Source organism: Coregonus clupeaformis, chromosome 28, assembly GCF_020615455.1.
Source record: "Coregonus clupeaformis isolate EN_2021a chromosome 28, ASM2061545v1, whole genome shotgun sequence".
NCBI lineage: Eukaryota > Metazoa > Chordata > Actinopteri > Salmoniformes > Salmonidae > Coregonus > Coregonus clupeaformis.
The window spans coordinates 6,815,779-6,836,003 of record NC_059219.1 but is presented as its reverse complement, the minus strand read 5'-3'; the positions used below and the strand labels follow the sequence as shown (position 1 = coordinate 6,836,003).

At 47.2% G+C, this 20,225-nt stretch overlaps 1 protein-coding gene across 2 annotated transcripts in view; it reads left to right on the top strand.

Annotated features, from left to right (window-relative positions):
• The window catches only part of LOC121542686 (disintegrin and metalloproteinase domain-containing protein 22-like), a 97,601-nt gene that overhangs the window by 48,756 nt on the left and 28,620 nt on the right, over positions 1–20,225 (top strand). For both annotated transcript variants that reach the window (XM_045208527.1, XM_045208528.1), the window contains exons 4-6: positions 3,772–3,838; positions 12,204–12,286; positions 18,584–18,647. In XM_045208527.1, the coding sequence (XP_045064462.1) occupies positions 3,772–3,838; positions 12,204–12,286; positions 18,584–18,647 (214 nt within the window). The remainder of the gene's footprint in view (positions 1–3,771; positions 3,839–12,203; positions 12,287–18,583; positions 18,648–20,225) is intronic.

Below are 20,225 nucleotides of genomic sequence, written 5' to 3'. Positions count from 1 at the left end.
GGCTCCGTACGTACTCCAGTCTCTCTCCAGGCCCCCGCTCAGCATGGGGGCTGATACAGACCACAGAAGCTGAATCTTAAACACACACACCCTGTCAGAACAAAGAAGTGAACTGTGTGTCTCAATGTGGGACTGTTTGGGGTTGGAGGACACACACAAGGATGGTGAGACGTGCATAAGGAGGCTGATCTCTCTCCCTTCCCCTCTCTCGCCCTTCCTCTCTCTCTCCCTTCCTCCCTCACTCTCCCCCTATTCCTTGTTTGTCGATGTTTCATGCCAATACGTGTGTGTGTGAGAGAGAGTGTGTGTGTCTGACCAACTGTTTGGTGTCTACTTGGTCATGTGACTGCCTGCTGGAGGAGGAGGGCTCCATTTGTATGAGAATGATGTCAGAGTAGCACACACACATACAGACACACACTTTCAGATTCTTTATACTCAAAATCCTCCACTTGGTCTCTGTATGCCTCCGAGAGAAACTTTGAAACAATCCGTCTTTTAGTCAGTCAAAAAATTATCCCCGCCTCCACAGCACTGGCTGTTGATTGGGTGCTGACAGGCGGTTGGAGGTGATTGATAGCTCACTGGGCCAATGTGGTGACTGGGTCTGTTGAGGTGCAGCGCGCTGGTGTGATTATAGATTTTAGTGTCACTCCCGATGCTCCAACTAATAAACATCCAGAGAAGTACAGAGTCTGATACAGGGTAGAGCGTTCCCATAGATATATACAGTACCTCAGCCGGGCATAAAAGACCCTGACGCAGCATTAATGGTTGCACCAAACACCTAACAACTCAACTGGCACCAATAGAGAACTTACCAGCTTAGGTAGAGGGCAGTGTGTTACTGTGTGTGTGTTATGTCTGGGTTGTCCTTCCTGTTGGCTAGTGTTTGGATGTCAAATCAAATCAAATTTTATTTGTCACATGCTTGGTAAACAACAGGTGTAGACTAACAGTGAAATGCTTACTTACGGCCCCTTCCCAACAACGCAGAGAGAAAAAAAGATAAATAATAAATAAAAAAATAACACAAGGAATAAATACACAATGAGTAACGATAACTTGGCAATATACACAGGGTACCAGTACCGAGCTGATGTGCAGGGGTACGAGGTACAGTTGAAGTCGGAAGTTTACATACACTTAGGTTGGAGTCATTAAAACTCGTTTTTCAACCACTCCACACATTTCTTGTTAACAAACTATAGTTTTGGCAAGTTGTTTAGGACATCTACTTTGTGCATGACACTTTCACTTAAAATTCACTGTATCACAATTCCAGTGGGTCAGAAGTTTACATACACTAAGTTGACTGTGCCTTTAAACAGCTTGGAAAGTTCCAGAAAATGATGTCATGGCTTTAGAAGCTTCTGATAGGCTAATTGACATCATTTGAGTCAATTGGAGGTGTACCTGTGGATGTATTTCAAGGCCTACCTTCAAACTCAGTGCCTCTTTGCTTGACATCATGGGAAAATCAAAAGAGATCAGCCAAGACCTCAGAAAAAAATTTGTAGACCTCCACAAGTCTGGTTCATCCTTGGGAGCAATTTCCAAATGCCTGAAGGTACCACGTTCATCTGTACAAACAACAGTACGCAAGTATAAACACCATGGGACCACACAACCGTTGTACCGCTCAGGAAGGAGATGCGTTCTGTCTCCTAGAGATGAACGTACTTTGGTGCGAAAAGTGCAAATCAATCCCAGAACAACAGCAAAGGACCTTGTGAAGATGCTGGAGGAAACAGGTACAAAAGTATCTATATCCACAGTAAAACGAGTCCTATATCGACATAACCTGAAAGGCCGCTCAGCAAGGAAGAAGCCACTGCTCCAAAATCGCCATAAAAAAGCCAAACTACGGTTTGCAACTGCACATGGGGACAAAGATCGTACTTTTTGGAGAATTGTCCTCTGGTCTGATTAAACAAAAATAGAACTGTTTGGCCATAATGACCATCGTTATGTTTGGAGGAAAAAGGGGATAGACCCCAAGCATACTTCCAAAGTTGTGGCAAAATGGCTTAAGGACAACAAAGTCAAGGTATTGGAGTGGCCATCACAAAGCCCTGACCTCAATTGTATAGAAAATGTGTGGGCAGAACTGAAAAAGCATGTGCGAGCAAGGAGGCCTACAAACCTGACTCCGTTACACCAGCTCTGTCAGGAGGAATGGGCCAAACTTCACCCAATTTATTGTGGGAAGCTTGTGGAAGGCTACCCAAAACATTTGACCCAAGTTAAACAATTTAAAGGCAATGCTACCAAATACTAATTGAGTGTATGTAAACTTCTGACCAACTGGGAATGTGATGAAAGAAATAAAAGCTGAAATAAATAATTCTCTCTACTATTATTCTGACATTTGACATTCTTAAAATAAAGTGGTGATCCTAACTGACCTAAGACAGGGAATTTTTACTAGGATTAAATGTCAGGAATTGTGAAAACTGAGTTTACATTTATTTGGCTAAGGTGTATGTAAACTTCTGACTTCAACTGTAATTGAGGTAGATATGCACATATAGGCAGGGGTAGATTTGGTATTTGTTATTTTGTTAGGATCCCCATTAGCTGTTGCAAAAGCAGCAGCTACTCTTCCTGGGGTCCACACAAAACATGAAACATTACATAATACAGAACATTATTAGACTAGAACAGCTCAAGGACAAAACTACATAATTTAAAATGTTTTTACAAAAGGCACACGTAGCCTACATATCAATACATACACACAAACTATCTAGGTCAAATAGGGGAGAGGCGTTGTGCTGTGAGGTGTTGCTTTATTTATTTTTTGAAACCAGGTTTGCTGTTAATTTGCACAAGATGAGATGGAAGGGAGTTCCATGCAATAATGGCTCTATAAATAGCATTAGCAGCAGTGTACAGTCTGTGATGAGTCAAAAGAGTTTGTGCAAAAAGGGTCAATACAGATAGTCCTGTTGGTTTGGTCATAGAAAATGATGGTGGAAATATTATGTACAAAAATGATTGTACTAAAAAAAGTTAAGATCAGGGTAAAAAACACACAAAATAGAAGAATTGGTCAGGAGCCCGTAAGACGGCAGCTATCCACTGCAGCGCTGTGAGTATAGCTCATATATCTCTGTCCCAGATTGGGGCTGCAGTATGTAACTCAATGGGGAATCTTAGGCCCAGCTTTGCTGAGAAAGCATTCATAGACTGACTGGCCCTTGTGTATTAGTCTCTCTCTCTCTTCCTGTTTCTCTCTCTTTTTTCTGATTCTCTTTCATCCTATCCCTTTCTTTTGTCTGCTCACTTTTCTGCTCTTTCTCTCCCTCTCTCTCTCTCTCTCTCTCTCTCTCCCCCTCTCTCTCTCTTTCTACCCCTCTCTTTCTCTCTCTCTCTCTCTCTCTCTCTCTCTCTCTCCCCCTCTCTCTCTCTCCCCCTCTCTCTCCCCCCCTCTCTCTCTCTTTCTACCCCTCTCTCTCTCTCTCTCTCTCTCTCTCTCTCCTTCTCAAATACAAACGCATCCACCGACATGCCCTTGAATGTTAAGACTTTTTTCAAGTGTGTGTGTGTGTGTGTGTGTGTGTGTGAGCTCGCTGGAAATAGTCCTCTGTTGGTAGCAGCTGATAATTGGTGGATGCTCTGAAGTTTAGAGACAAGCCTGGAGATAACCAGAGAATACTGTCATTTCATAAACACTCTTCCACCCCTCTAACTGACACAGAGGTCTGAATTAATATCTGTAATTGTCTAACTGTTCTCCCCCTCTGTTTCCTCTTCTCTCCTCCCCAGTGATCTCATGTCTTCAAAGTACGTGGAGAGGCATATTTCAGAAAATGGGAAGGCTGTCATCTTCAAAGTAAGGACCTGAGCCCCATTTCTAAATCTTGTCTCTGAATTAGAATGTTCTTTCAGAAATGAGAAGGTTTGATGAGAACATGCTGATAGGGTGCACTATGGTGTCAGTAGCTACCATTAAATGGTTGATCCTTAAAACCCTTCATCTGGGATTAACAACATCCTCATAGCTCGCTGACCATAATCTGGACATCCACCACTCTGTGCCATGCTAATCTCAGAGATTACCAATGAGATTAGGATAGCCAGATCATAGTTAAACAGTTAAACATATTATTAGGTTATTAGGGGAATTATAATCCACACTTTATGGATTACTATCTCTTCTTGTTATTACTAGGAGATACTTTATTAACCATCAACAGTCTTTACAGTGGCCAACTATGTAATAATGTTTATATAAACAGCTGAGAAGCAGCAAGGTACAATAACATTATTTCTGATGCTAGGAAAACAAGAACAGACTTATCCTGTCAGACTTGTAACACCAACATCATGTTGATTAGACCTGTCATGTAACATCAACACCATGTAGATTAGACCTGTCATGTAACATCAACACCATGTAGATTAGACCTGTCATGTAACATCAACACCATGTAGATTAGACCTGTCATGTAACATCAACACCATGTAGATTAGACCTGTCATGTAACATCAACACCATGTTAATTAGACCTGTCATGTAACATCAACACCATTTAGATTAGACCTGTCATGTAACATCAACACCATGTTAATTAGACCTGTCATGTAACATCAACACCATGTTAATTAGACCTGTCATGTAACATCAACACCATGTTAATTAGACCTGTCATGTAACATCAACACCATGTAGATTAGACCTGTCATGTAACATCAACACCATGTTAATTAGACCTGTCATGTAACATCAACACCATGTAGATTAGACCTGTCATGTAACATCAACACCATGTTAATTAGACCTGTCATGTAACATCAACACCATGTTAATTAGACCTGTCATGGAACATCAACACCATGTAGATTAGACCTGTCATGTAACATCAACACCATGTTGATTAGACCTGTCATGTAACATCAACACCATGTTAATTAGAACTGTCATGTAACATCAACACCATGTTAATTAGACCTGTCATGTAACATCAACACCATGTTGATTAGACCTGTCATGTAACATCAACACCATGTAGATTAGACCTGTCATGTAACATCAACACCATGTAGATTAGACCTGTCATGTAACATCAACACCATGTAGATTAGACCTGTCATGTAACATCAACACCATGTTGATTAGACCTGTCATGTAACATCAACACCATGTTAATTAGACCTGTCATGTAACATCAACACCATGTTGATTAGACCTGTCATGTAACATCAACACCATGTAGATTAGACCTGTCATGTAACATCAACACCATGTTGATTAGACCTGTCATGTAACATCAACACCATGTAGATTAGACCTGTCATGTAACATCAACACCATGTTGATTAGACCTGTCATGTAACATCAACACCATGTTGATTAGACCTGTCATGTAACATCAACACCATGTTGATTAGACCTGTCATGTAACATCAACACCATGTTGATTAGACCTGTCATGTAACATCAACACCATGTTAATTAGACCTGTCATGTAACATCAACACCATGTTGATTAGACCTGTCATGTAACATCAACACCATGTTGATTAGACCGTTCCTGAACCACTTGCACTTGACCCCCACCCCCTCCTACTAGCTCTGACTTTGCAGATAGCTACTTAATTGTGGAAAAGTATACTTACTATGACTGTGATATGTGGTTGTATGACCTAGCTATTTTAAGATGGATGCACTAACTGTAAATCGCTCTGGATAAGAGTGTCTACTAAATGACTAAAATGTTTAAAAAAATATATATATATATATGTAGGCCATGATTACAACAGCCCTGCAGCTTCCCTAGCACTCTCTCTCTCCTTCTCTCACGGGCACACACAATCTCTCTCTCTCTCACACACACACAGACTCACAGGGCACACACAATCTCTCTCTCTCTCACACACACACAGACTCAGAGGGCACACACAATCTCTCTCTCTCTCACACACACACAGACTCAGAGGGCAGTGTGTCCTACTTGTGTATGTAGTGTCTGTCTGACCCTCTTATTGTCTTGCTGTTGTTCTCAGAGTCCAGATTGTTTCAGATGATTAATCGCTCTTATCTGGTCCATCTGAGATCACTGATCTGACCGATTTAGCTCTGCACGCGCACACACACACACAATGCAGGTTTCTGGGTGTTTCTTGCCTCTGAGAACTGGAGCAGAAGGTTCAGGGGAGACGGGGAGGAAGAGAGGTGCTGGATAGTAGAGCACAGCCCTGCTTATAAATAGCTCTCTCTTCCTCTTCCTATCTTCCTATCTTCCTCGCTCTCTCTCTTCCTATCTTCCTCCCTCTCTCTCTCACTCTCTCCTTCTCTCTCTCTCGCTCTCGCTCTCGCTCTCTCTCTGACTCTCTCGCTCTCGCTCTTTTCCTCACGCTCTCTCTTTATTTCTCTCACTCTCTCGCTTTCTCTCTCTCACTCTCTCTCTCTCTCTCTCTCTCTCTCTCTCTCTCTCTCTCTCTCTCTCTCTCTCTCTCTCTCTCTCTCTCTCTCTCTCTCTCTCTCTCTCTCTCTCTCTCTCTCTCTCTCTCTCTCTCTCTCTCTCTCGCTTTCTCTCTCTCTTTTTGTGTGTGTCTCTCTCTCTCTGACTCTCTCTGTCTCTCCCCCATTGACTGAGAGTAATATCACAGGAGTACTTCCTCCCCAGAGAAGAAGTAGGAAGGAGAGGAGGGGAACTCCCATTACAACAGAAGTAACAGGGCTCTCCTCTCATCCATAGATAGTGATATAGATAGACAGGCTTTGACGGTCAGTGTCTCCCTCCACGTCCCTCCCTCCCTCTCTTTCTATCTCTTTCTCTCTCCCCCTCCTCCCTGAGAGACAGAGAGAGAGAGAGAGAGAGATTGAAAAATTGAAATTAAATTGAGAGAGTGTTGTGGTAGAGAGAGAGTGAGTTGTGGTAGAGAGAGAGTGAGTTGTGGTAGAGAGAGAGTGAGTTGTGGTAGAGAGAGAGTGTTGTGGTAGAGAGAGAGAGTGTTGTGGTAGAGAGAGAGTGAGTTGTGGTAGAGAGAGAGTGAGTTGTGGTAGAGAGAGAGTGAGTTGTGGTAGAGAGAGAGTGTTGTGGTAGAGAGAGAGTGAGTTGTGGTAGAGAGAGAGTGAGTTGTGGTAGAGAGAGTGTTGTGGTAGAGGGAGAGTGTTGTGGTGTGCAGCAGGGCAGTACAGAGCTGCCTCCCAGTGTCCAGCCCAGGGGAGGGTGTAGTGCAGGAATTGATCCAGTGATAAAAGCTGTTTTCCATCTGAGAGGCCGGCTTCCTGTCTAATGGCAGTTAGACCAGGATAAATGGACCAGGAAGAGACAGCACTTAGACATCATACAAATCTATATGAATAAATATGGCTTCATGTACCAGACACACGCACATGCAGACTAACGCAGCAGAATGGGCCTAAGCACTCTGTGGTTTGAAAAAGCCAGAGAGATGGAGAGAGAGACATGGAGGGGGAGGGAGAGAGAGACATGGAGGGGGAGGGAGAGAGAGACATGGAGGGGGAGGGAGAGAGAGACATGGAGGGGAGGGAGAGAGAGACATGGAGGGGGAGGGAGAGAGAGACATGGAGAGGGAGGGAGAGAGAGACATGGAGGGGGGACGCAGAGAGACATTGAGGGGGAAGGGGAGGGAGAGAGAGACATGGAGGGGGAGGGAGAGAGATACATTGAGGGGGAGGGGGAGGGAGACATTGAGGGGGAGGGAGAGAGAGACATTGAGGGGGAGGGGGAGAGAGACATTGAGGGGGAGGGGGAGAGAGACATTGAGGGGGAGGGAGAGAGAGACATGGAGGGGGAGAGGGGGTCGATCATTGCTGTGGCTTCCTGTCAGTAGATGATCTGATGAGAGAAACAAGAGAAAGGTTAAGATAGGCTAGAGGGATGAGAGGAGGAGTGAGGAGGAGAAGATCTTCCTCTCAGATCATTAAATGTGTTCAAGGGATGCATCTAACCTAGTTGAGCCCCCACTGCACCTGCGATAACATCTGCAAATCTGTGTACGCAACCAATAAACTTTGATTTGAGACACACACGTCCCTGCGGTTGTAGTCTTGATTCTGTCAAACATATTAGTATTCACAGACACCACTTGGTCTGTGTGAGCAAATACTCTGTGATAGATTACTTCAGTCTCGGGATCTAAGGGTGAATGCTCTGTGATTGATTGCTCTGGATTCATCTCCTTATGAAATGCTCAGTGATAGATTGCTCTTTGTTCAGAGTGTGCAGCAATGTGTGTGTACAGTATGTACAGTACGTGTATATACAGTGGGGAAAAAAGTATTTAGTCAGCCACCAATTGTGCAAGTTCTCCCACTTAAAAAGATGAGAGAGGCCTGTAATTTTCATCATAGGTACACGTCAACTATAACAGACAAAATGAGGGGACAAAAATCAGAAAATCACATTGTAGGATTTTTAATGAATTTATTTGCAAATTATGGTGGAAAATAAGTATTTGGTCAATAACAAAAGTTTCTCAATACTTTTTTATATACCCTTTGTTGGCAATGACACAGGTCAAACGTTTTCTGTAAGTCTTCACAAGGTTTTCACACACTGTTGCTGGTATTTTGGCCCATTCCTCCATGCAGATCTCATCTAGAGCAGTGATGTTTTGGGGCTGTCGCTGGGCAACACAGAATTTCAACTCCCTCCAAAGATTTTCTATGGGGTTGAGATCTGGAGACTGGCTAGGCCACTCCAGGACCTTGAAATGCTTCTTACGAAGCCACTCCTTCGTTGCCCGGGCGGTGTGTTTGGGATCATTGTCATGCTGAAAGACCCAGCCACGTTTCATCTTCAATGCCCTTGCTGATGGAAGGAGGTTTTCACTCAAAATCTCACGATACATGGCCCCAGTCATTCTTTCCTTTACACGGATCAGTCATCCTGGTCCATTTGCAGAAAAACAGCCCCAAAGCATGATGTTTCCACCCCCATGCTTCACAGTAGGTATGGTGTTCTTTGGATGCAACTCAGCATTCTTTGTCCTCCAAACACGACGAGTAGAATTTTTACCAAAAAGTTCAATTTTGGTTTCATCTGACCATATGACATTCTACCAATCCTCTTCTGGATCATCCAAATGCACTCTAGCAAACTTCAGACGGGCCTGGACATGTACTGGCTTAAGCAGGGGGACACGTCTAGCACTGCAGGATTTGAGTCCCTGGCGGCGTAGTGTGTTACTGATGGTAGGCTTTGTTACTTTGGTCCCAGCTCTCTGCAGGTCATTCACTAGGTCCCCCCGTGTGGTTCTGGGATTTTTGCTCACCGTTCTTGTGATCATTTTGACCCCACGGGGTGAGATCTTGCGTTGAGCCCCAGATCGAGGGAGATTATCAGTGGTCTTGTATGTCTTCCATTTCCTAATAATTGCTCCCACAGTTGATTTCTTCAAACCAAGCTGCTTACCTATTGCAGATTCAGTCTTCCCAGCCTGGTGCAGGTCTACAATTTTGTTTCTGGTGTCCTTTGACAGCTCTTTGGTCTTGGCCATAGTGGAGTTTGGAGTGTGACTGTTTGAGGTTGTGGACAGGTGTCACGATCGCCTATGAAGTATGACCAAAGCGCAGCGTTGGGAGTGAACATGATGATTTTAATATTGAAACACACGACAAAACAAACACGATCCGTGAAGTCCTCAGTGACAACTACTGAACAATGAACAAAAACCCACAACCCCCAACGGAAAACAAACAGATTAAATATGGCTCCCAATCAGAGATAACGAGCCGACAGCTGACACTCGTTACCTCCGATTGGGAGTCACTTGACCAAACACATAGAAATACACCCAAAAGAATGAACAACCCTGGCTCAATATTCAGAGTCCCGGAGCCAGGGCGTTACAGTACCCCCCCCTAAAGGCGCGGACCGCGACCGCGCCTCAACAAGGGCTACACAAGGGAGGGCTGGGTGGGCACACCTCCTCGGCGGCGGCTCCGGCTCCGGCCCTGGTCCCCACTCCCTCTCCAACCCCCCAAAAGTACCCCCGGTCCTGTCTAGCCCCGCTGGCCGGAGCCGGACTGACGACACGCGCCCCTGGCTTGGTGCGTGGAACAGGAATGGGCCTTACCAGGCTGACGACTCGCCCCCTGGCTTGGTGCGAGTGGCAGGAACAGGCCGGGCCGGGCTGGCGACGCGCACCGTATCCCTGGTGCGAGTGGCATGAACAGGCCGGGTCGGGCTGGCGACGCGCACCGTATCCCTGGTGCGAGTGGCCGGAACAGGCCGGGCCGGGCTGGCGACGTGCACCGTATCCCTGGTGCGAGTGGCCGGAACAGGCCGGGTCGGGCTGGCGACGCGCACCGTATCCCTGGTGCGAGTGGCCGGAACAGGCCGGGCAGGGCTGTCGACGCACACCGTATCCTTGGTGCGTGGAGCAGGAACAGGCCGGGCAGGGCTGTCGACGCACACCGTATCCTTGGTGCGTGGAGCAGGAACAGGCCGGGCAGGGCTGTCGACGCACACCGTATCCTTGGTGCGTGGAGCAGGGACAGGCCGGGCTGGGCTGTCGACGCACACCGTATCCTTGGTGCGTGGAGCAGGGACAGGCCGGGCTGGGCTGGCAAAACGCACCACAGACTTGGTGCGGGGCGCAGGAACAGGCCGAGCTGGGCTGGCGACGCACCCCGTAGGCTTGGTGCGTTGAGCAGGGACAGACAGAACCGCACTGGGGACACACACCCCTGGCCCTACACGGGGATCAGGAACGGGCCGGACCGGACTGGAAACACCCCCCAGTACCTCTCGCCGTGCCTCCACACTTTCCATCCCCTTCGTAACCAGTGGCCCCCTTAAACTGGCGGCCATATCTGCCAACCTCTTGCACTCCTCCGGGCCGTACACCTTCTGCCCCGACGTCGTGAGCCCCCCCCTAAAAAATTTCTGGGGGTCTCTCCTCTCGGTGGACCAGGCCTCCATAGTCCTCTCCCAACCTTCGCTCTTCTGGCTCCACCACTCGTTATCCAACTGCTGCTTGGTCTCGTTGTGGTGGGTTTTTCTGTCACGATCGCCATGAAGTATGACCAAAGCGCAGCGTTGGGAGTGAACATGATGATTTTAATATTGAAACACACGACAAAACAAACACGATCCGTGAAGTCCTCAGTGACAACTACTGAACAATGAACAAAAACCCACAACCCCCAACGGAAAACAAACAGATTAAATATGGCTCCCAATCAGAGATAACGAGCCGACAGCTGACACTCGTTACCTCCGATTGGGAGTCACTTGACCAAACACATAGAAATACACCCAAAAGAATGAACAACCCTGGCTCAATATTCAGAGTCCCGGAGCCAGGGCGTTACAACAGGTGTCTTTTATACTGATAACAAGTTCAAACAGGTGCCATTAATACAGGTAACGAGTGGAGGACAGAGGAGCCTCTTAAAGAAGAAGTTACAGGTCTGTGAGAGCCAGAAATCTTGCTTGTTTGTATGTGACCAAATACTTATTTTCCACCATAATTTGCAAAAAAATTCATAAAAAATCCTACAATGTGATTTTCTGGATTTTTTTTCCTCATTTTGTCTGTCATAGTTGACGTGTACCTATGATGGAAATTACAGGCCTCTCTCATCTTTTTAAGTGGGAGAACTTGCACAATTGGTGGCTGACTAAATACTTTTTTCCCCCACTGTAATGTGGTAGGGACAATGACCCTGTCCAGAAAGAAAACCGGTACTCGTGTTGATCTGTAAGGACTGGAAATGTGTTTAAATGGATGGTAGTAGCTCCACATTTTAACACATTGCTGACATCTTTGGTTGTTTCTGGGCAGGAGGTTGGATTGGCTCTAAAGTAGGCCCCGTGTAGCTCAGTTGGTTGAGCATGGCACTTGCAACGGCAAGGTTGTGGGTTCGTTTCCCACGGGGGGCCAGGGGGGCCAGTATGAAAATGTATGCACTCACTAACTGTAAGTCGCTCTGGATAAGAGCGTCTGCTAAATGACTAAAATGTAAAGTTACCATCCTCTATGTCACTGACAGTTGTGTTAATAATCTGTCACTCTCATTTTCTCTCTTTCTATCCCTCTCTCTCTCTCTTTCTATCCCTCTCTCTCTCTCTTTCTATCCCTCTCTCTGTCTCTCTCTGTCTCTCTGTCTCTCTCTCTGTCTCTCTGTCTCTCTCTCTCTCTCTCTCTCTCTCTCTCTCTCTCTCTCTCTCTCTCTCTCTCTCTCTCTCTCTCTCTCTCTCTCTCTCTCTCTCTCTCAGGGAGGAGAACATTGTTATTACCAGGGGAGAGTGCAGGACATCCCTGAATCCTTCGTGGCCCTCTCCACCTGCCATGGCCTGCAGTGAGTATTCTGTGTGTGTGTTTTCCTCGCATCAGTGTTCCCTTCCCCCTGTGTTCCAGTCTCAGGCCTAAATAGCAATTATCCCATTTAGGCATTATGCCAGTATAATTATTGCAGACTAGCTGATCTCTCTCTCTCTCTCTCTGTTGATATTGGGTGCTTGTGTGTGTGTGTGTGTGGTCCAGTCATGACACACAATGGCCGCCACTCAGAGCCAGTTTCCTTTATGTTGTGTTGGTCCCACCTGGGCCTGATCCCAAGGCTCTTACAGGGAGCTGAATTGAACACCAGGGCGCACCATTTGGGTAGCTTGATGCTACCAACCACCTCAACATACACATACAGTCATACTTTATTTATCTTTCTGTTCGCACATAAACAACCCTCTCCTCTCTCTCTCTCTCTCTCTCTCTATCTCTCTCTCTATCTCTCTCTCTATCTCTCTCTCTCTCTCTCTCTCATCTCCATCCTCTCTCTCTCTCTCCTCTCTTCTTTCTCTCTCTCTCTCTCTCTCTCTCTCTCTCTCTCTCTCTCTCTCTCTCTCTCTCTCTCTCTCTCTCTCTCTCTCTCTCTCTCTCTCTCTCTCTCTCTCTCTCTCTCTCTCTCTCTCTCTCTCTCTCTCTCTCTCTCTCTCTCTCTCTCTCTCTCTCTCTCTCTCTCTCTCTCTCTCTCTCTCCCCATCTCCATCCTCTCTCATCTCCATCCTCTCTCTCTCTCCTCCCTGCAGCATTGTCCTGTGGGACGTCTCTGTTTCTCCCGCTGGTATTTTTAGTTGTGCTCTAAAGCTTTCTCTGAGAGAGAGATGGGTCAGCTGGAGAAAGCCCTGCAGGGAGGTGTGTGTGTGTGCGTGTTGTGTGTGACTTTATTGGGATATATCTGACAGTATTGGGAGTCTCGAATGCAGAGGAAACACACACACACACTCAGAGGAAACACACACACACACACAGAAGAAACACACACCTGTGTCAGTCAGAGAGATGCACCTCTTCTATATCCATTTCTCAGCAAGATGAACGACTGATGGAAGGGGAGAAAGGGTGAGAGAAAAGGAGGGAGAGAGAGAGGAGGAGGGAGAGAGAGAGAGGAGGAGGGAGGGAGAGAGAGAGAGAAGGAGGGAGAGGGAGAGGGAGAGAGATGGAGGGAGTGAGAGAGAGAGGAGGGAGCGAGAGAGAGAAGGAGGGAGGGAGAGAGAGAAGGAGGGAGGGAGAGAGAGAGAGAGAAGGAGGGAGAGAGAGGAGGGAGAGAGCGAGAAGGAGGGAGAGAGAGAGAGAGAGCGCTCAGAGTATTTCTCTTATGCTGAGTCAGGTCTTTACCATAATGTACATCCTGCCTTGCCTTCACATACACACACACATATACACACACCCTGTCGTGCTGCAATATAACATTAACAGCCGGAGAAGGGATGGGACTCAATGTAATGTACCTGTCCCAGTGTGTATCAGGCTATAAACCATACACCATGAGACACAGAGAAAGCTGTTCTTCATGTAGCACTTGATGGTGAAACAAAATGAAAAAGCACATTGTGACAGTGTGACCACGAGTGTGTTACTGTTTACAGACACACACACAAACTTTTTTGATCGTCACCATGGAAGGTACCGTTTTAACTAGAGTCACATACCAACTATCTCACACTTCCACACACCCTCTCTCTCCTAGCCTGATCTACCACCCTCTCTCTTCTAGCCTGATCCACCACCCTGACCACCCTCTCTCTCCTAGCCTGATCCACCATCCTGACCACCCTCTCTCTCCTAGCCTGATCTACCACCCTCTCTCTTCTAGCCTGATCCACCACCCTGACCACCCTCTCTCTCCTAGCCTGATCCACCATCCTGACCACCCTCTCTCTCCTAGCCTGATCTACCACCCTCTCTCTTCTAGCCTGATCCACCACCCTGACCACCCTCTCTCTCCTAGCCTGATCCACCATCCTGACCACCCTCTCTCTCCTAGCCTGATCTACCACCCTCTCTCTTCTAGCCTGATCCACCACCCTGACCACCCTCTCTCTCCTAGCCTGATCCACCATCCTGACCACCCTCTCTCTCCTAGCCTGATCCATCATCCTGACCACACTCTCTCTCCTAGCCTGATCTATCCTGACCACCCTCTCTCTCCTAGCCTGATCCATCCTGACCACCCTCTCTCTCCTAGCCTGATCCATCCTGACCACCCTCTCTCTCCTAGCCTGATCTATCCTGACCACCCTCTCTCTCCTAGCCTGATCCATCCTGACCACCCTCTCTCTCCTAGCCTGATCCACCACCCTCTCTCTTCAAGCCTGATCCACCACCCTGACCACTCTCTCTCTCCTAGCCTGATCCACCATCCTGACCACCCTCTCTCTCCTAGCCTGATCCACCATCCTGACCACCCTCTCTCTCCTAGCCTGATCCATCATCCTGACCACACTCTCTCTCCTAGCCTGATCTATCCTGACCACCCTCTCTCTCCTAGCCTGATCCATCCTGACCACCCTCTCTCTCCTAGCCTGATCCATCCTGACCACCCTCTCTCTCCTAGCCTGATCCATCCTGACCACCCTCTCTCTCCTAGCCTGATCCACCATCCTGACCACCCTCTCTCTCCTAGCCTGATCCACCATCCTGACCACCCTCTCTCTTCTAGCCTGATCCACCATCCTGACCACTCTCTCTCTCCTAGCCATCCTGACCACCCTCTCTCTCCTAGCCTGTTCCATCATCCTGACCACCCTCTCTCTCCTGATCCACCATCCTGACCCTATCTCTCCTAGCCTGATCCACCATCCTGACCCTATCTATTATCTCTCCTAGCCTGATCCACCATCCTGACCCTATCTCTCCTAGCCTGATCCACCATCCTGACCCTATCTCTCCTAGCCTGATCATTGTGTGTAAGCTCGTGAGATCAGGATGGTGGATCAGGCAATCTGTCTTCTGTCCTGGGTGATATTTCGTCTCCATATAACTGTGTGTGTGTGTGTGTGCTGACCCATCCGCGTTAGACATAAGGTCAGTGAACTCCCAATAAGGCCTTGACAGTCCCATCATAGCAGCCTGATCTATATGCTCAGAGAGTGTGTGTGTGTGTGTGCCTCTGTGTATGTGTGTGTGTAGTGTCTGGCAGAGACAGTTGGTGCTGAAGGTGAACTCTGTATGTGGAGCATCATCCCAGCCTGGATGTGAAGTGTGTGTGTGTGTGTGTGTGTGTGTGTGTGTGTGTGTGTGTGTGTTTACCCTCATTCCTATAGTACACACTTTGACCTGAGCAATCTCCTAAAAAGCTTCAGATAAAGTTAATTGATGATGTCCGCTTCACAGTCGCACGTCAGCCTGCACGCACGCACACACACACACACACACACACACACACCTCTCAGCCTAGTTTGCAGGGACAAGGGGACCTTCACATATATGCTGGATGGGAAATTGATCTGTGAGCGTTTAAGATGATTGCTGCCCGTAATGACACACGGAGGTCACTACAGAGGACGTCTACCTATTCTTCCTGTGTGTGTGTCTGTGTGTGTGTGTGTGTGTGTGTGTGTGTGTGTAGTAAACCAGAGTTACTGTTTTAGACATACACCATTTACATTTACATTTTAGTCATTTAGCAGACGTTCTTATCCAGAGCGACTTACAGTTAGTGAGTGCATACATTTTCATACCTTCTAGTTGACCTCTCCGTTGTGCTTGACCTTTTCATTCCCATCACAATCACTGCCATGGCACTTCTTCACAGTAATACTGTATTGCAGATAGTGTTGAAGGCAGCAGAGAATACACCCTATATCGTATATCAATATCCAGTCATTGCAGATTGCACCATTTTATGGTCTATATTTGATCTGACCGAACCAAGACAATATTACAGACTGTTTTCCTTGATGGAGAAAGGCCTAAAGGTGGGGGTTAAGGCTAGTGTTAGTTAGAAGTGTTGGTTAGTAGTGTTGGTTAGAAGTGTTGGTTAGAAGTGTTAGTTAGTAGTGTTTGATGTACCACGAGCCAGTCCTCCACAATTAAGGTGCCACCAACCATGTCTTTATATTGGTACATGTCTATGGATGGTACACCCTCTCTCTCCTAGCCTGATCCATCATCCTGACCACACTCTCTCTCCTAGCCTGATCTATCCTGACCACCCTCTCTCTCCTAGCCTGATCCATCCTGACCACCCTCTCTCTCCTAGCCTGATCCATCCTGACCACCCTCTCTCTCCTAGCCTGATCCACCATCCTGACCACCCTCTCTCTCCTAGCCTGATCCACCATCCTGACCACCCTCTCTCTCCTAGCCTGATCTACCACCCTCTCTCCTCTAGCCTGATCCACCACCCTCTCTCTTCAAGCCTGATCCACCACCCTGACCACTCTCTCTCTCCTAGCCTGATCCACCATCCTGACCACCCTCTCTCTCCTAGCCTGATCCACCATCCTGACCACCCTCTCTCTCCTAGCCTGATCCATCCTGACCACCCTCTCTCTCCTAGCCTGATCCATCCTGACCACCCTCTCTCTCCTAGCCTGATCCATCCTGACCACCCTCTCTCTCCTAGCCTGATCCACCATCCTGACCACCCTCTCTCTCCTAGCCTGATCCACCATCCTGACCACCCTCTCTCTTCTAGCCTGATCCACCATCCTGACCACTCTCTCTCTCCTAGCCATCCTGACCACCCCTCTCTCTCCTAGCCTGTTCCATCATCCTGACCACCCTCTCTCTCCTGATCCACCATCCTGACCCTATCTCTCCTAGCCTGATCCACCATCCTGACCCTATCTATTATCTCTCCTAGCCTGATCCACCATCCTGACCCTATCTCTCCTAGCCTGATCCACCATCCTGACCCTATCTCTCCTAGCCTGATCATTGTGTGTAAGCTCGTGAGATCAGGATGGTGGATCAGGCAATCTGTCTTCTGTCCTGGGTGATATTTCGTCTCCATATAACTGTGTGTGTGTGTGTGTGCTGACCCATCCGCGTTAGACATAAGGTCAGTGAACTCCCAATAAGGCCTTGACAGTCCCATCATAGCAGCCTGATCTATATGCTCAGAGAGTGTGTGTGTGTGTGTGCCTCTGTGTATGTGTGTGTGTAGTGTCTGGCAGAGACAGTTGGTGCTGAAGGTGAACTCTGTATGTGGAGCATCATCCCAGCCTGGATGTGAAGTGTGTGTGTGTGTGTGTGTGTGTGTGTGTGTGTTTACCCTCATTCCTATAGTACACACTTTGACCTGAGCAATCTCCTAAAAAGCTTCAGATAAAGTTAATTGATGATGTCCGCTTCACAGTCGCACGTCAGCCTGCCACGCACACACACACACACACACACACACACACCTCTCAGCCTAGTTTGCAGGGACAAGGGGACCTTCACATATATGCTGGATGGGAAATTGATCTGTGAGCGTTTAAGATGATTGCTGCCCGTAATGACACACGGAGGTCACTACAGAGGACGTCTACCTATTCTTCCTGTGTGTGTGTCTGTGTGTGTGTGTGTGTGTGTGTGTGTGTGTGTAGTAAACCAGAGTTACTGTTTTAGACATACACCATTTACATTTACATTTTAGTCATTTAGCAGACGTTCTTATCCAGAGCGACTTACAGTTAGTGAGTGCATACATTTTCATACCTTCTAGTTGACCTCTCCGTTGTGCTTGACCTTTTCATTCCCATCACAATCACTGCCATGGCACTTCTTCACAGTAATACTGTATTGCAGATAGTGTTGAAGGCAGCAGAGAATACACCCTATATCGTATATCAATATCCAGTCATTGCAGATTGCACCATTTTATGGTCTATATTTGATCTGACCGAACCAAGACAATATTACAGACTGTTTTCCTTGATGGAGAAAGGCCTAAAGGTGGGGGTTAAGGCTAGTGTTAGTTAGAAGTGTTGGTTAGTAGTGTTGGTTAGAAGTGTTGGTTAGAAGTGTTAGTTAGTAGTGTTTGATGTACCACGAGCCAGTCCTCCACAATTAAGGTGCCACCAACCATGTCTTTATATTGGTACATGTCTATGGATGGTACATCAAACACATGGTTTCCAGGAGTTTGATGCCATTCCATTTGCTCCGTTCCAGCCATTATTATGAGCCGTCCTCCCCTCAGCAGCCTCCTGTGATGTACCAGTATAAACCATCCATAGACACCTATCCCTCTTAGTGCCACTACAGACACACACACAGTCCTCATCAGTTATTGTAGAGAGGAGAGAGAGTGCTGGCATCCATCTTGTTTACTTCTGCAATGACTGGTGGCCATATTGATCTATTTCTCTCTCTCTTTCTCTCTCAGTGGGATGTTCTTTGATGGGAATCACACCTACATGATCGAGCCTGGAGGAAAGGACGGCGTCAGCGTGAGTACCTCGGCTAAGCCTGGCCTTGGCCATCCATTCACACACGCACACACACGCACGCACGCACATACACGCACGCATACTGTGTAATAGTAGTCATCTGGACTGAATGGGATTAGAGGGTCTTGCAGACCGGACCGTGAATGCAGATCACACAGCAGACTTACCCTTACATTACACGTCCCATAATTAACATTGACTCCAGAGCAGAGAGATTATCCGCTAGCGATCACTAAGGACAGAGCAGAGCTGACCAGCCAATTAGATAATGAGGAATAGAGGGATATAAAACAGTATATGGTTGTATTGATAAGGGAGAGTTGATGGTTTAAAGCAGCATCTGTCGCCCTGAGAGAGAAGGCCAAGCACTGATTCTGATGTGTTGATGTGAGAGACACTTTTTCTTCTGTGTGTGTGTGTGCTTAGGGTGGAGGTAATCAGGAAGGGAAGAAGGGTATATTTGTTTGTGTGCAGTGTTTCCCCTAGGATTTTTTTCAGCCGTGGCGGCAAGGGTTGGGTGGGGGATGAATTACTACTAGCGTTAGCGCAATGACATGCTAGCTGTTCCCATAGACATCCAGTCATTGAGCCACCGACTATCCATTTAAAAGCACATATAGAAATGTGTGTGTGTGTGTGTGTGTGTGTGCTTCTGGCATAGAGAGCCGCCTTCTTAAAATTCCTATCCATATGACAGGTTTAGGGCCTGTGGTGAGGAGGAGAGAGGAACATGAGAAGAGGAGGTGTGAAATGAGTCAGGGAGGAGAAGGGAAGGATAGAGGAAGGGAGAGAGAGAAACATAAATGAACATCAACACTTGGACCCTGTGGATTTGTGACACATCTGCTTTAGCAGCCTCCTTCATCCTTCCCTCCCTATCTTCCTCTCCTCCTTCTCTCCCTCTGTCATTCCTCTGTAGTCTTCCTGGAGGGACTGAATTATTGAAGCAAGGGAGTGAGTGGGAGAATTAGGGAAAATTGCGCTCCAAGATCTCTTAACTCAGAAAATCCCTGCAGCGCTCTGCTAGTCACACACACATACAGTACATCCAATGTTGACATCTTTAGGGCGGCAGGTAGCTTAGTGGTTAAGAGCGTTGTGCCAGTAACCGAAAGGTCGCTGGTTCTAATCCCCGAGCCGACTAGGTGAAAAATCTGTCGATGTGCCCTTAAGCAAGGCACTTAACCCTAATTGCTCCTGTAAGTCGCTCTGGATAAGAGCGTCTGCTAAATAACGTAACATGTAAAAAAATGTTTAGGCTTATCTTGCAAGCAGTAAGCTTGCAGTGTGTGTCATCTATACGTTGTTAGCCATTAGCATCCTTACTCCAGGACAAGGCAATGCTGTGCTGCTCTCAAGCCCAGTGTCGGCTGTCAGTTTCTGGGCTTGGAGCCCCAGATACATCTGCCGTCTTGGGGCTACTCTCTCTCTCTCACTCTCTCTGACAGTCTGCTTGTTCATTCTGAGTGGCTTGTCACACAGACACACAGATGCCTGCTGGAAAGATCAAGTAGTGCCCTCCCTGCCCTGCATGCCAAGTTTGATACACAGACACACACTCACCCACACCCACAGACA